The following is an 11384-nucleotide window of genomic DNA, read 5'->3' on the forward strand; positions in this document are numbered from 1 at the left end:
CTAAAGGTGAATTTTCTGTAGAGGAAATAGAAGTTGGGCTATTTGACATTCTAGCCTGAGAAATAGGCTCAGTTTCAAACTTGGGGATGGATCCCCCTTCTCTTGTATCCTTTTGTATCAGTTTTCTGCTCACTTTACTCCAGACTTTCCAATAAAGTAAATGTTTAGGTGGCCAGTGGCATAGGATTCCTTGTAAATGCCTCAATCTTTGGGGATTAAATGACCCATGTTCAGGCCATTCTTCCTCTAATAAAGCTATGCCATATAAAACAGTCCAATAAGATTTACCTTGGTCATGTTTGATTTCACTGTAAATTTTCCCTTATCCCAATCCATGAGTAGCTTTCCTAATGGGGAGTCCTGGGGTATGCTATTTCTAATCCTCTCCTTGATATTCAAAACTTTCCTTACCACAAACCAAAAAAAGGTAAAAAATTTAAAAAATATTCATTAAATTCAAACTGACCAAGCATTAACATGATCTTTTCCTCTGCTTGTCTGCTTAACCAGGCTAAAGTTTTTAAAAAGTACTTAGAAGATTAAAGAAACCCATTTGATTTAAAGCAAAGAAAACAGATGCTTATTTCTTACCCAACTTAAAGATCAGAAAATTGTAGGTTCAGCTCTCCTGGCTGGCTTGCCAAAACTGTGATGGGTAAAACTAAATGTGTGTGGTCATCCTATCCCTGTGTGGGGAAAGCTAACTAGAATAACAGTTTAACAGTTTAGGTATTAAACATTTATTAAAATATATTAGAGGTTAACAAAGAGAGAACAAGTATCTCTGAAAGAACTGGAAAACCCTAACTACCTCAACTACTCCTGGTTCAGCAGCCAACCCCACCAGGTTCCAACCAGCAGCTCCCAAAACCAACTGCCTTATACACTGCTTCAAGCTGATTGATTGAGAGTGGTCTCATGTTGATGTGAGGTAACTTTGGGACACTGAACCTTAGAAAGGTCAACCCATGCTCTCATAGCAGGGGGCCTCTGGTAATAATATTCTCACATTATCCCTCCTTCTCTCCCTGCCCCCCACCCAGGCAGTGAGCAATTAGATATAGGTTATACATGTGTAATTATGTAAAACAATCCCATATCAGTCATTTTGTATAAGAAAATTGTAATAAAAGAAAAAATGAAGAAAGTAAAAAATAACATGTTTCCATCTGTTCCAACAATACCAGTTCTTTCATCATTAGTCCTTTGAGATTGTCGTGGATCATTGTATTGCTGAGAATAGTTAAGTCATTCACAGTTTTTTATCAAGCAATATTGCTGTCAATGTGCACAATGTTCTAGTTCTGCTCACTTCACTTTACATCACTTCATACAAGTGTTTCCAGGTCTTTCTGAAACCATCCTGCTTGTCATTTCTTATAGAAAAATAATATTCCAACACAATCATATACTGCAGTTTGTCTAGCTATTCCCCAATTGATGGGCATTCCTTTGATTTCCAATTCTTAGCCACCACAAAAAGAGATGCTATAAATATTTTTGTACAGATAGGTCTTTTACTCTTTTGGAGGATGTTTTTGGAATATAAACCTAGTAGTGGTATTGCTGGATCAAAGGGCCTGCACTGTTTTATAGCCCTTTGGGCATAATTCCAAATTGCTCTCCAGAATGGTTGGATCAGTTCATAACTCCACCAGCAGTGGATTAGCACCCCAGTTTTCAGGGTTCTGGTTTTTTACTGCTAAGCTTTATGGAGAGACTGTTAGGATACCAAGTCAGTTGAGTGTTAGGGGTGGGGAAAGGGGAGAGTAAGCTTGGGTAGTATCCTGAATGGTCCTAGTTGATGGAGGGGATATATGAGAAGATTGGTCTCAGATCATCTTGGTTATTTTTTTACCCATTTCATTTTATTTTTCAAAAGACAAGCATTTCTTTTCTCTACTCCCCCTCCAATTAAAAAAAAAAAGAAAAACAAAAACAAACCCCACATAACAAATATGCATAGTTATGCAAAACATTCTCATGTTGTCCATGTCCAAAAATGTAGGCCTTGCTCATCTTTAAGCATTGGATCCTCCGTGATGTGGCAGAGGAATTCAATCTCCCAGTTTCTGGGAAGTCTTAGCCATCTCTCACTTTCCTGCTCTGTGGAAGGCTGATCCCTCCCCAAGTCCTACCCCTACTGGGTTGGGCTGAGAAATCTTAGGCTAAGGGTGTGTGTGTGTGTGTGTGTGTGTGTGTGTGTGTGTGTGTGTGTGTGTGTGTGTGTGTGGTGGGTAGGAGAGGAAGCTGTTTTTACTGGCTGAGAACTAGCAGGCTACAGGCTGGGGGATGTTGGGGAGGGCTTCAGGGGCCCTTTGGGGTGGGGGCTTGGGGAAACTAGTGGAGTAGATGCTCTCTCCTCTTTTCCTCTCGAGTGCACATGCCAGAATCTTGTCCTTGCCTGGCATGGCCCCAACCTTCTGGTGGTAGTAGAGAACATTGCCATAAACGTGGTTGCCTGTAGAGAGACACAGGAGAATGGGTCTTAGTCCAAAGACCTTCCTCTCAGGGCTAATGTTGGGGCTCCCATTTCATTTTCCCAACCATCTTCTCCTGCTCTGAACCCCACCCCATCTCCAACATCAGGAACATGACCTGCAGGGAATGAAGCTATCTCGGAGGGTAGAGAATCCCTTGGGGGGAGGGTGAATTAGGGAGCAAATTCAATCAAAAGAAGTAGCTATGAGGGGCAGCTAGGTGACACAGTGGGTAGAGCACTGGCCCTGGAGTCAGGAGAACCTGAGTTCAAATCCAACCTCAGACATTTGACACTTACTAGCTGTGTGACCCTGGGCAAGTCACTTAACCCCAATTGCCTTACCAAAAACAAAAACAAAAACAACAACAAAAAAAGAAGTAGCTATGGATCAGGTCTGAGTGTCTTCCCTCTTTTCTCCACCAGGGGCTGAGAACACAGTTTTCTGATATATTCAGACACTCCTACTGAGACACAGCTTGTGGGACACAGCCAGGACTCTGGGATGGGAAAGTGCAATGGGGGAACTATGTGCCCCTGGGAGCTGATCTGGTACTAGGGGACTACGTACCAGAGTCTCTGTTTCTGCTATGGAAGCACCAGATTATTCTTCCCAACACAGCCCCAGAGCCCGCCATGGCACTCGCCACCAGCAGCCATAAGACATAATCTTGAGAAGAGAAGAAATGATAGTAGAGCCAAGAAACAAAAAGGCAGTGGAGAGGTTGTGAAGAGGGAGGGAGGCCCAGGAGAAACAGAGGTACAGCGGAAGGAACCATGGCTTGGGAACCCTCTGCCCTGCCTCTCATTCATTGCAGGACCTTCAGCAAATCTGTCTTCCTCCCCAGCTTCAGTTTCTCCATCTGGAAAATGAACCGGGTGGTTCCTAGGGCCCCTCTCCTCCTAGTTCTAACATCCTGTGTTCTAAGGTCCCTCCTAGCTTGGACATTCTATACTCCGAGGTCCCTTCCAGCTCTCACACCCTATGTTCTGGGTTCTACTTGGGGATTTATAACGATGACAGCCAATCTAATTGATATAGATCATCTCATAGGGAGAAGGGAAGACTCGGGACAGGAATGGGGAGATACTAGGGTGGGGATCACCCCTTACCTGGAAAGCCTTTGTTTTTGGAAATGCCTTTGAAAGAATCTGCAGAGACAGAAATCGCTATAGCTGAGTCTCCTATAAGCATATCTTTGTCCTCCCTTCTCTGGAGGGGTTTGGAGCTTTTAGAAGTTTTGTTTCTCTCCTTCCCCTTCCCTTTCCCCTCCCCCTCCTCCCCTCCCCCTCCTCCCCTCCCCCTTCTCCTTCCCCTTTCCCTTTTCTTTCCCCTTTCCCTTTCCCTCCCTTCCCCTTCCCCTTCCCCTTTCTTTTTCCCTTTCCCTTTCCCTTCCCCTTCCCCTTTCTCTTCTCTTCCCTCTAGGGGACAGAACAAGGATTACTGTCTGTGGGGAGTCCCAGTATGTTCAGCCATCCAAGGTGCATGTATGTGTGTGTAGAGCTCAGAATTAAACCTCTATCCCCTACAGTTTTTCCAGGGATGCTCCTCCAGGGAATGGGGGAGGGCACCCCAGCATAAATTCCCCTCCCCCCAGTGCAGTAAGGGAGAGATCCACGAGGGGGTACAGCAGCTGTCAGTGTTGGGTCTTTGCCCAGGGGCCAGGCCAGAGCCAACACTGCCTCCTATGTCTCTGTTAATTGGTAATTGGCCCCTCCTAGCAGAATGGAAACTGGTAATTGGTAATTGGCCCCTCCTGGCAGAATGAAAACAGGGTAGGCGTGTGGGTGGCACAGGTTGGCACTGTGCCAACAGGCCCATTGAGCTGCAGAGAGCTGGGATATGTGTAGGCGGGTGCCATGGGCTGGCACATGGAAAAGCTGGGGACATCACAGGGCGTCCTGTAGGGCCAGGCCAGAGGCTTACAGAGCCATTTCTGGGAGATGGTGGGGGGGAGGAGAAGAGATGACTGGGAAATGGGCCAAAATAAGCCAGAAGTCTGAGGATGAGAAAGGAGGAGGCAGATAAAAATTTTTCTTTGTAGAAAGAATCTTGGACTAGAAGTCAGGATACCTGAGTAGTCTTGGCTCTGCCACTAATGTCATGTGGTCTTGAACAACTCACTTCCTATCTCTGGACCTCAATTTCCTCTTCTGCCAAATAAGAGTGTCATACTCAACTCCCTCTAAGGTCCCTTCCAGTCCATTAATTCACTACATCCACATACATTTATTAAGCTTGTGGGCAATACCCTATACCAAGTACTGGAGACACCAAGATGGATGGAACAAATACCTTGCTCATAAGAAGCTTACAATCTAATCATGGAGAAAACCATACTTAGATTGTTATAATAGAGAGTGAGATGAGTACAAAGTAGGGCATGGTATGTGGGAAGGGAATTGGGATTTGGAGAAACAGGACTTGGGCTTGGATCTCTTCTCTGTGACCTTGGGACTCTCTGGGTCCAAGGTTATCTGTAAAATGAAGGTATTGAATACCACAAACAATGAGTCCGCCTAAGCATGTTAGGGGCTAAAGACATAAATGCAAAACCAAAAGAGTTTCTCCTCTCAAAGGGCTTACATTCTACTGTGCAGGCTGGGAGAAGATACAACATAGACCCAAATAAAGAAAGAAAAGATCATTTGAAGATGGAGAAAGTACTAAAAATTGGAAGGATCCAAGAAAGACTTTTCAGAGAAGGTAACACTGAAATGGAATCTTGAAGGAAGAAAAGGATTCTGAGAGACAGTGAGGAGAGTGATAGAGTTCCAGGCATCTATAAGGGAACAACCTATTCAAAGGCACAAAGTCAGGGATGGGACATTGAATGCCAACCAGATCTGGAGAGGAACTACTAGTCCAGTTTGGCTAGAACAGAGTCCATGAAGGGGAGGTATACAAAAGCAATCTGGTAAGGTAGGTTGGAGCCAGACTGTGGAGTCTGGCTCAATAAATGCTATAATATAACATAATATAACACGTAATATTGTAATATAATATACTGTGATATAATGTAATGTGACATGATATAACATAATATAATTAATATAACAATATAACATAATATACCATATATAATAAAAGCTTAATAAATGTCCTTTTATGTAATGAATGAACTGGAAGGGACCTTTGAGGAAGTTGTATTTTATTCAAGAGGCAATAGGGAACAACTGAAGATTTTTGAGCAGGGAATGACATGATTATACCTAAGACTGTAGGTTATTTCAGCCCCTGCATGACAGAGCAAAGAGGGAAGAGACTGGAAGCAATGGTGATCAATTAGGAAACTATTAAGGTAGTCTAGGTCCAACCTTCTTAAACTGTGAGTTTCAACCCCATATGGGGTCATATCAACTGAATGTGGAGGTCGTGAAAAATTTGGCAACAGTAAGAGGTTATGTATACCTATTTTATATACCTATATATCAGGTATCATAAAATTTTCTTAGGTGAAAAAAGATAGTGAATGGAAAAAGTTTAAAAAGCCCTGCTCTTGGTGAGAGGTGGTGTGGACTTCTAAGAGATGGAAGATATAGTCAAGGTAGAAGCTAGGGTGTGCTGGCAAATGCTTAATAATTGGTTCTGCCCCCCAAGAAAATGTTTGTGTGCCACACTTTCAAGTTTAATAAGCATTATTAACCTTTTCTCCATCACTTCTTAAAGTCTAGACAATCAAGAAAAATAAATCAAGTGCCGATTTGTAGAATTTGCCAATTTCTGAGGTGTAAATAAATGCTCACACTGAAAAACAGCTCTCTGGAGCCAGATTGAGTTGCCTCCAGCACATCCTTGGATTGAATCAACAAGAACTGGCAGCTGGGAAGAGAGATGATGGGGAGGGTGTGGCTCAAAGTTGAGGTCTAGCAAGTGGAAGTGGGGACAGAAAAAGGTAACATGGGATTCTAGGACAGAGGGCAGTGATCCTTGGTCAATGACAAAGTTGAAACTATCAAGGAAGGAAAGTTAGGTCATAGCAAGAATGATTGACAGGGAAAGGATGGGAAGATGGAGGGAACAGAGGTGGCTGTGAAACAAAGAAGTTTCCTTAGATTGAACTCCAATCAGTCCCTCTATAATTTTCACCCTTTGCTCCTAGTACTGCCATTTGGAGACAAGAAAAACAAGTCAAATCCCTCCTTTACATGACAAAGAATGAAGGAGAGAGAGAAGGACAGGAGGACTTCAGAGTCTAGCATTGTGGAGATTTAGGGTAATGATGAGATAGATCTAAGTCATGACCATCCCTGGATTGTCAAAATGATCCTGCACTCCTCCTCTACACTCCCTTCCTGGCTCTTCCCTCATACCTGAGACCGTGAGATATGTCCCGTTGCCTTTAGCTGTCTTAAACCCTGGGATTTCCATTGTCACGTGGCACACATAGCACCCGCTGTCCTTAGCCTTCACATCATCCAGACTCAGGATGATGATATTTTTCCAGATCCGGACAAACTGGTCTTTGTACCCCCATGTAACATTGCTGGAATTCCACCTAGGCAGTGGGCCCTTGTGCAGTGTCTCATTATCCTTCCTCCACTCCACTCGGAACAGCATCCCTTCGGTCCAGGTTACATTGCATGTCATGTTCACCTTGTCCCCCGGGGCCAACTCCTGGGCTGGAGGCTCCTGCTGCACCATCAAATCAATCCCTCCTGAGAGCACTGGGTTGGGGGAAGAGAGAAAGGTAAGGGTTGATGGGGGAGGGGAGATGAGCAGGAGAAGGGGGGAAAAGGAAGCAGAAAGTCAGGGCTCAATTCATCTAGAGCAAAGCTTCTTAAACTGTGGGTCGTGACCCCATATGGGGTTGTATAACCGGATGTGGGGCTCACCAAAAATTTGGCAGTAAATGTTTGATATTTATACCCATTTTATATACCTATATACACAGGGTCACATAAAGATTTCTCAGGCAAAAAGGGGTCATGAGTGGGAAAAGTTTAAGAAGGCCTGTTCTACAGAGCCTTCTCTTACCACAGAATCTGAGAGACTCAAGGGACTTCAGAAACCTTACAGTCCAACTCAAATCCAAGTCAGGGATGTCCCTTCTGTGACACCCCTGACAAGCTCTCCTGAGATGCAAATAACATTTCATTACAGCAGCTAAGCAGTACAGTATTTTAGAATGCTTTACTTGGAACGAGGAAGACCTGAGTTCAAATTCTGCCTCCATTGCTTATTAGTTGTTTGACTCTGGGCAAGTAACTTAACAGAACTCCAGCTTCAATTTCCTGATCTTTAAAATGAGGGGGTTGGACTGAACAGCTTCCAAGATTCCTTCCAGCTTCAACTTGATGAACCTGTGATTACCTTATAATCATAGCTGACATTCAGATAGGTGAATATTCAGCTTAACCAAAGAGTTTCATATACATTACCTCATTTGTTTCTTATGCTATGAGGTAGAGACCAGGGGTTTTATTCTCATCTTACAGATGAAGCAACTGATGTTCAGAGAGGTTAAGGGATTTGCCCATGGTAACACATGATTTGAATCTAGTTCTCACCTAACACCAAGTCTTACCATGCTGCCCCCATCATAGCAACACCCATGGCAGTGAGGTGGTACAGTAGATAGAGCGCTGGTCCTGGAGTCAGGAAGACCTGAGTTCAAATATAGCCTCAAACACTTCTGAACTATATGACCCTCTGCTTCAGTTTCTTCAACGGTAAAATGGAAATAGTAACAACACCTCCCTCTCAGGGTTGTTGTTAATATTTTTAAAGTACTTTGTCAACTATAAAGCACTATATAAATGCTAGTTGTTGTTATTATTACCATGTTACAACTTTGGACAGTTCTGATTATTATACAATTTCCTTATATTGAAGTCTAAGCCTCTTTACAATTTCCACCCTTTGTTCCTAGTACTGACATTTGAGGCCAAGCAAAAGAAGTCGAATCCCACCTTTACATGCCAAGACTTAGGATTCTTGAAGCCATCTGTAACTTTTCTTTTCTCCAGGCTTACTATCCAGACTTCTTTGTATTTTTAAAAAATAGGTTGTGATGTTTGGTTTAGTTTTTTTGTTTTGTTTTGGGGGGAGGCAATCTGGGTTAAATGACTTGCCCAGGTCATACAGCTAGTAAGTTTCTGAGGCTGGATTTGAACTCAGATCCTCTGACTCCAATTCCTATGTTCTATCCAGTGCACAATTTAGTTGCCTAACATTCCTAACTAAATATCTTCCAACTTTTTCTTAGAGATTTCTGATGAAGGAGAACCCACCCTTTCCCAAGGCAGACCATTGCATTTGGAGACAGTTCTTATTGTTAGGAATTGTTTTTCTCTGTGTTTAATGTGATTGTCCATATATAGCTTATATCAGATTGCTTTATGTCTTGGGGGGGCGGGAGGGAAAGGAGGGGTAGGAGAAAAAATTTGGAACTTAAAATCTTATGAAAACAAACATTGAGCTCTGATTCTTCTTTCACAAGATGACTAATGCAGAAATATGTTTAATGTGATTGTACATATATAACCTATATCAGATTGCTTTCTGTCTTGGGGAGGAGGGAGGGAAGGGAGGGTGGGAAAGAAAAAATTTGGAACTCAAAATCCTATGAAAACAAATGTTGAAAACTATCCTTACATGTAATTGGAAAATAATAGAATCCTCTTATTTAAAAAAAAAGAAAGAAAACAAATGTTGAAAACTATTTTTACATGTATTTGGAAAATAATAAAATTCTTTTATAATTAAAAATAAGTAAATACACTTTTTAAATATTAAAAAAGAAAAAAGAAAATAAAGAAATGAAAAGATAAAAAAATTTTAAAATAAAAAGGAATTGTTTTTTCTTAAACAGAGCCTAAATTTTCATCTTTGTACCTTCCACCCATTGCTTCTATGTCCATCCTCTGGGGAAAAGTTGTGTACACCCAATGCCTACACATCCTAAATCTTACTCCTTTCTTAGCCCTTTGCAGTCTATCTTCCACACCCTAAAACTGTCTTCTCAAAGACCTCCATTGATTCATATTGAGTTTATAGCCCACTAACCCACCAACCCCCTTAGTTCTTTTTCATATGAACTGTTATCTAGCCACTAGTCCTAGATCCTGTACTTAGAAAGTGGATTTTTGAATCCCGGGGATTCCTTTCTCCTTTGACCTTCTGGAGGCTTTAGGTCTCCTTTTGTCTCCCCCTCAGCTTTGGACATAAGGATTATTCTTCTCATTTTACAGGTTGGGAAACTGAGTCCCACAATGAGGGAATGACTTGACCAAGGTTACACAGAGAGGCAGAGTGGGGACTAGAACCCAGGTCTTCTAGTCCTGGGCATTAGCATTTTTTAAAATCCCTAGTTTCTCCCAACATTCTGTGTTCTAAGGTCCCTTTTCACTTAACATTCTCTGTTCTAAAGCAAAACTTCTTAAATTGAAGGTTAAAAAATTGGTAACGGGGGCAGCTAGATGGCGCAGTGGATAGAGCAGCAGCCCTGGATTCAGGAGTACCTGAGTTCAAATCCAGCCTCAGACACTTAACACTTACTAGCTGTGTGACCCTGGGCAAGTCACTTAACCCCAATTGCCTTACTAAAAACAAACAAACAAACAAACAAAATTGGTAACGTATATGGTTAAATAAATATATATATTATATATGTAAATATATAATATATCTACAGCTACACACACACACACACACACACACACATATATATATATAAATGTACCTATATACCCAGGGTCAAGTAAAAATTCTCAGGCAAAAAAAGGGGTCAAGAATGAAAAAAAGAAACCCTGTTCTAAGGTCCTTATTAGATCTGACACCGTTCACAATTATTCCAGTTCCAACACTATTCCTATCCGCTTTTCTTCTTTCTTCTTTCTCTTCCATCCTTTCTTTCTTCCTTCCTCTTTCTCTCTCTTTTCTTTCTTTCTTTCTTTCTTTCTTTCTTTCTTTCTTTCTTTCTTTCTTTCTTTCTTTCTTTCTTTCTTTCTTTCTTTCTTTTTTCCTCTCTTTTCCTTCTATTTTGGACACTCCGTTTCCTGTTCTAAGAGTCCTTCAGGCACTAATGTTCTGTGTTTTATGGCTATGGGGTTTCTTCATCCCAACTAAAAGTCTGTCCCCATAAATTCAAACAGTGGACAGTTAGCTAGGACTTTGGTACATTCCTCAAAGATAAATTTTAGAGGAAGAGCAGGAGAAAGGAGAGTTCCTTCAAGACTCTTTGAGATCCCTATGGTCTGAGAGGACAAGAGCCTCAGCTATCATGAGGCACTGGAGGGTCGAGGTCTCTTTGATGACACAGGGAGATTGAGGCTTAAATAAGCCCCCATTTGGGAGGGGCCTTGGACTTAGCTACTTACCCCCAGACAGCAGCAGAAGGAAAAGGTCTATAAGGGGGCATCCCATCACTTCTTCCCCTCAGGCGCCTTCCTCCCTTCAGCCAGCTCCACTCTCTATTTCTGCCTATGGAGGCCCATGTGTTTCTCAGGGGAGCTCTGTTCCTCCCCCGACCCCACCTCTTTTCAACCCATATGTCCTCTAGATGGGACCAGTCTGACAGATACCATTTCCTGCCACAATATCCGCCCCCTCCCTCTCCTGCCTCTCCCTCAAACCCTGAGAAACTGGGTAGGGAAAGAGTCCAGGGTTCTAAGCCCTGACTCTCGGAATCTTCTTCAAACCTTCCATTTGTATTCCCTCAGTTTTATTTGAGAAACATTTCTCAAGACCTTTGTGGGGACAGGTTTGGAACAGAGAAGGCATAGTGGCTGTTTCTGAATGAAGAACACTACATGCAGTTGGGACCCCCGCCCCCACCCCAGCCCCAGCCCCAACCAAGGCAGTCAAATCACAGCTGAAATCCAAAGATTTTCTTCCAAATTCACGTAATTTAGAAGGTATCTAATCCAACCTTTTGTTGCTGTGCTTAGTCACGTTTTTGTT

General features: G+C 42.4%; 1 protein-coding gene across 1 annotated transcript; it reads right to left on the bottom strand.

Annotated features, from left to right (window-relative positions):
• Positions 1-10896, bottom strand: TMIGD2 (transmembrane and immunoglobulin domain containing 2). Its single transcript, XM_043990656.1, is given in 9 exon segments — positions 1-15; positions 2252-2299; positions 2301-2461; positions 3051-3149; positions 3593-3631; positions 3925-4165; positions 4294-4381; positions 6718-7147; positions 10802-10896. Coding segments are annotated over 9 exon segments (1167 nt in total). The 5' UTR covers positions 10848-10896.
• Positions 10897-11384: the final 488 nt, after the last annotated feature.

This window comes from Dromiciops gliroides, chromosome 1, assembly GCF_019393635.1.
Source record: "Dromiciops gliroides isolate mDroGli1 chromosome 1, mDroGli1.pri, whole genome shotgun sequence".
NCBI classification, from domain to species: Eukaryota; Metazoa; Chordata; class Mammalia; order Microbiotheria; family Microbiotheriidae; genus Dromiciops; species Dromiciops gliroides.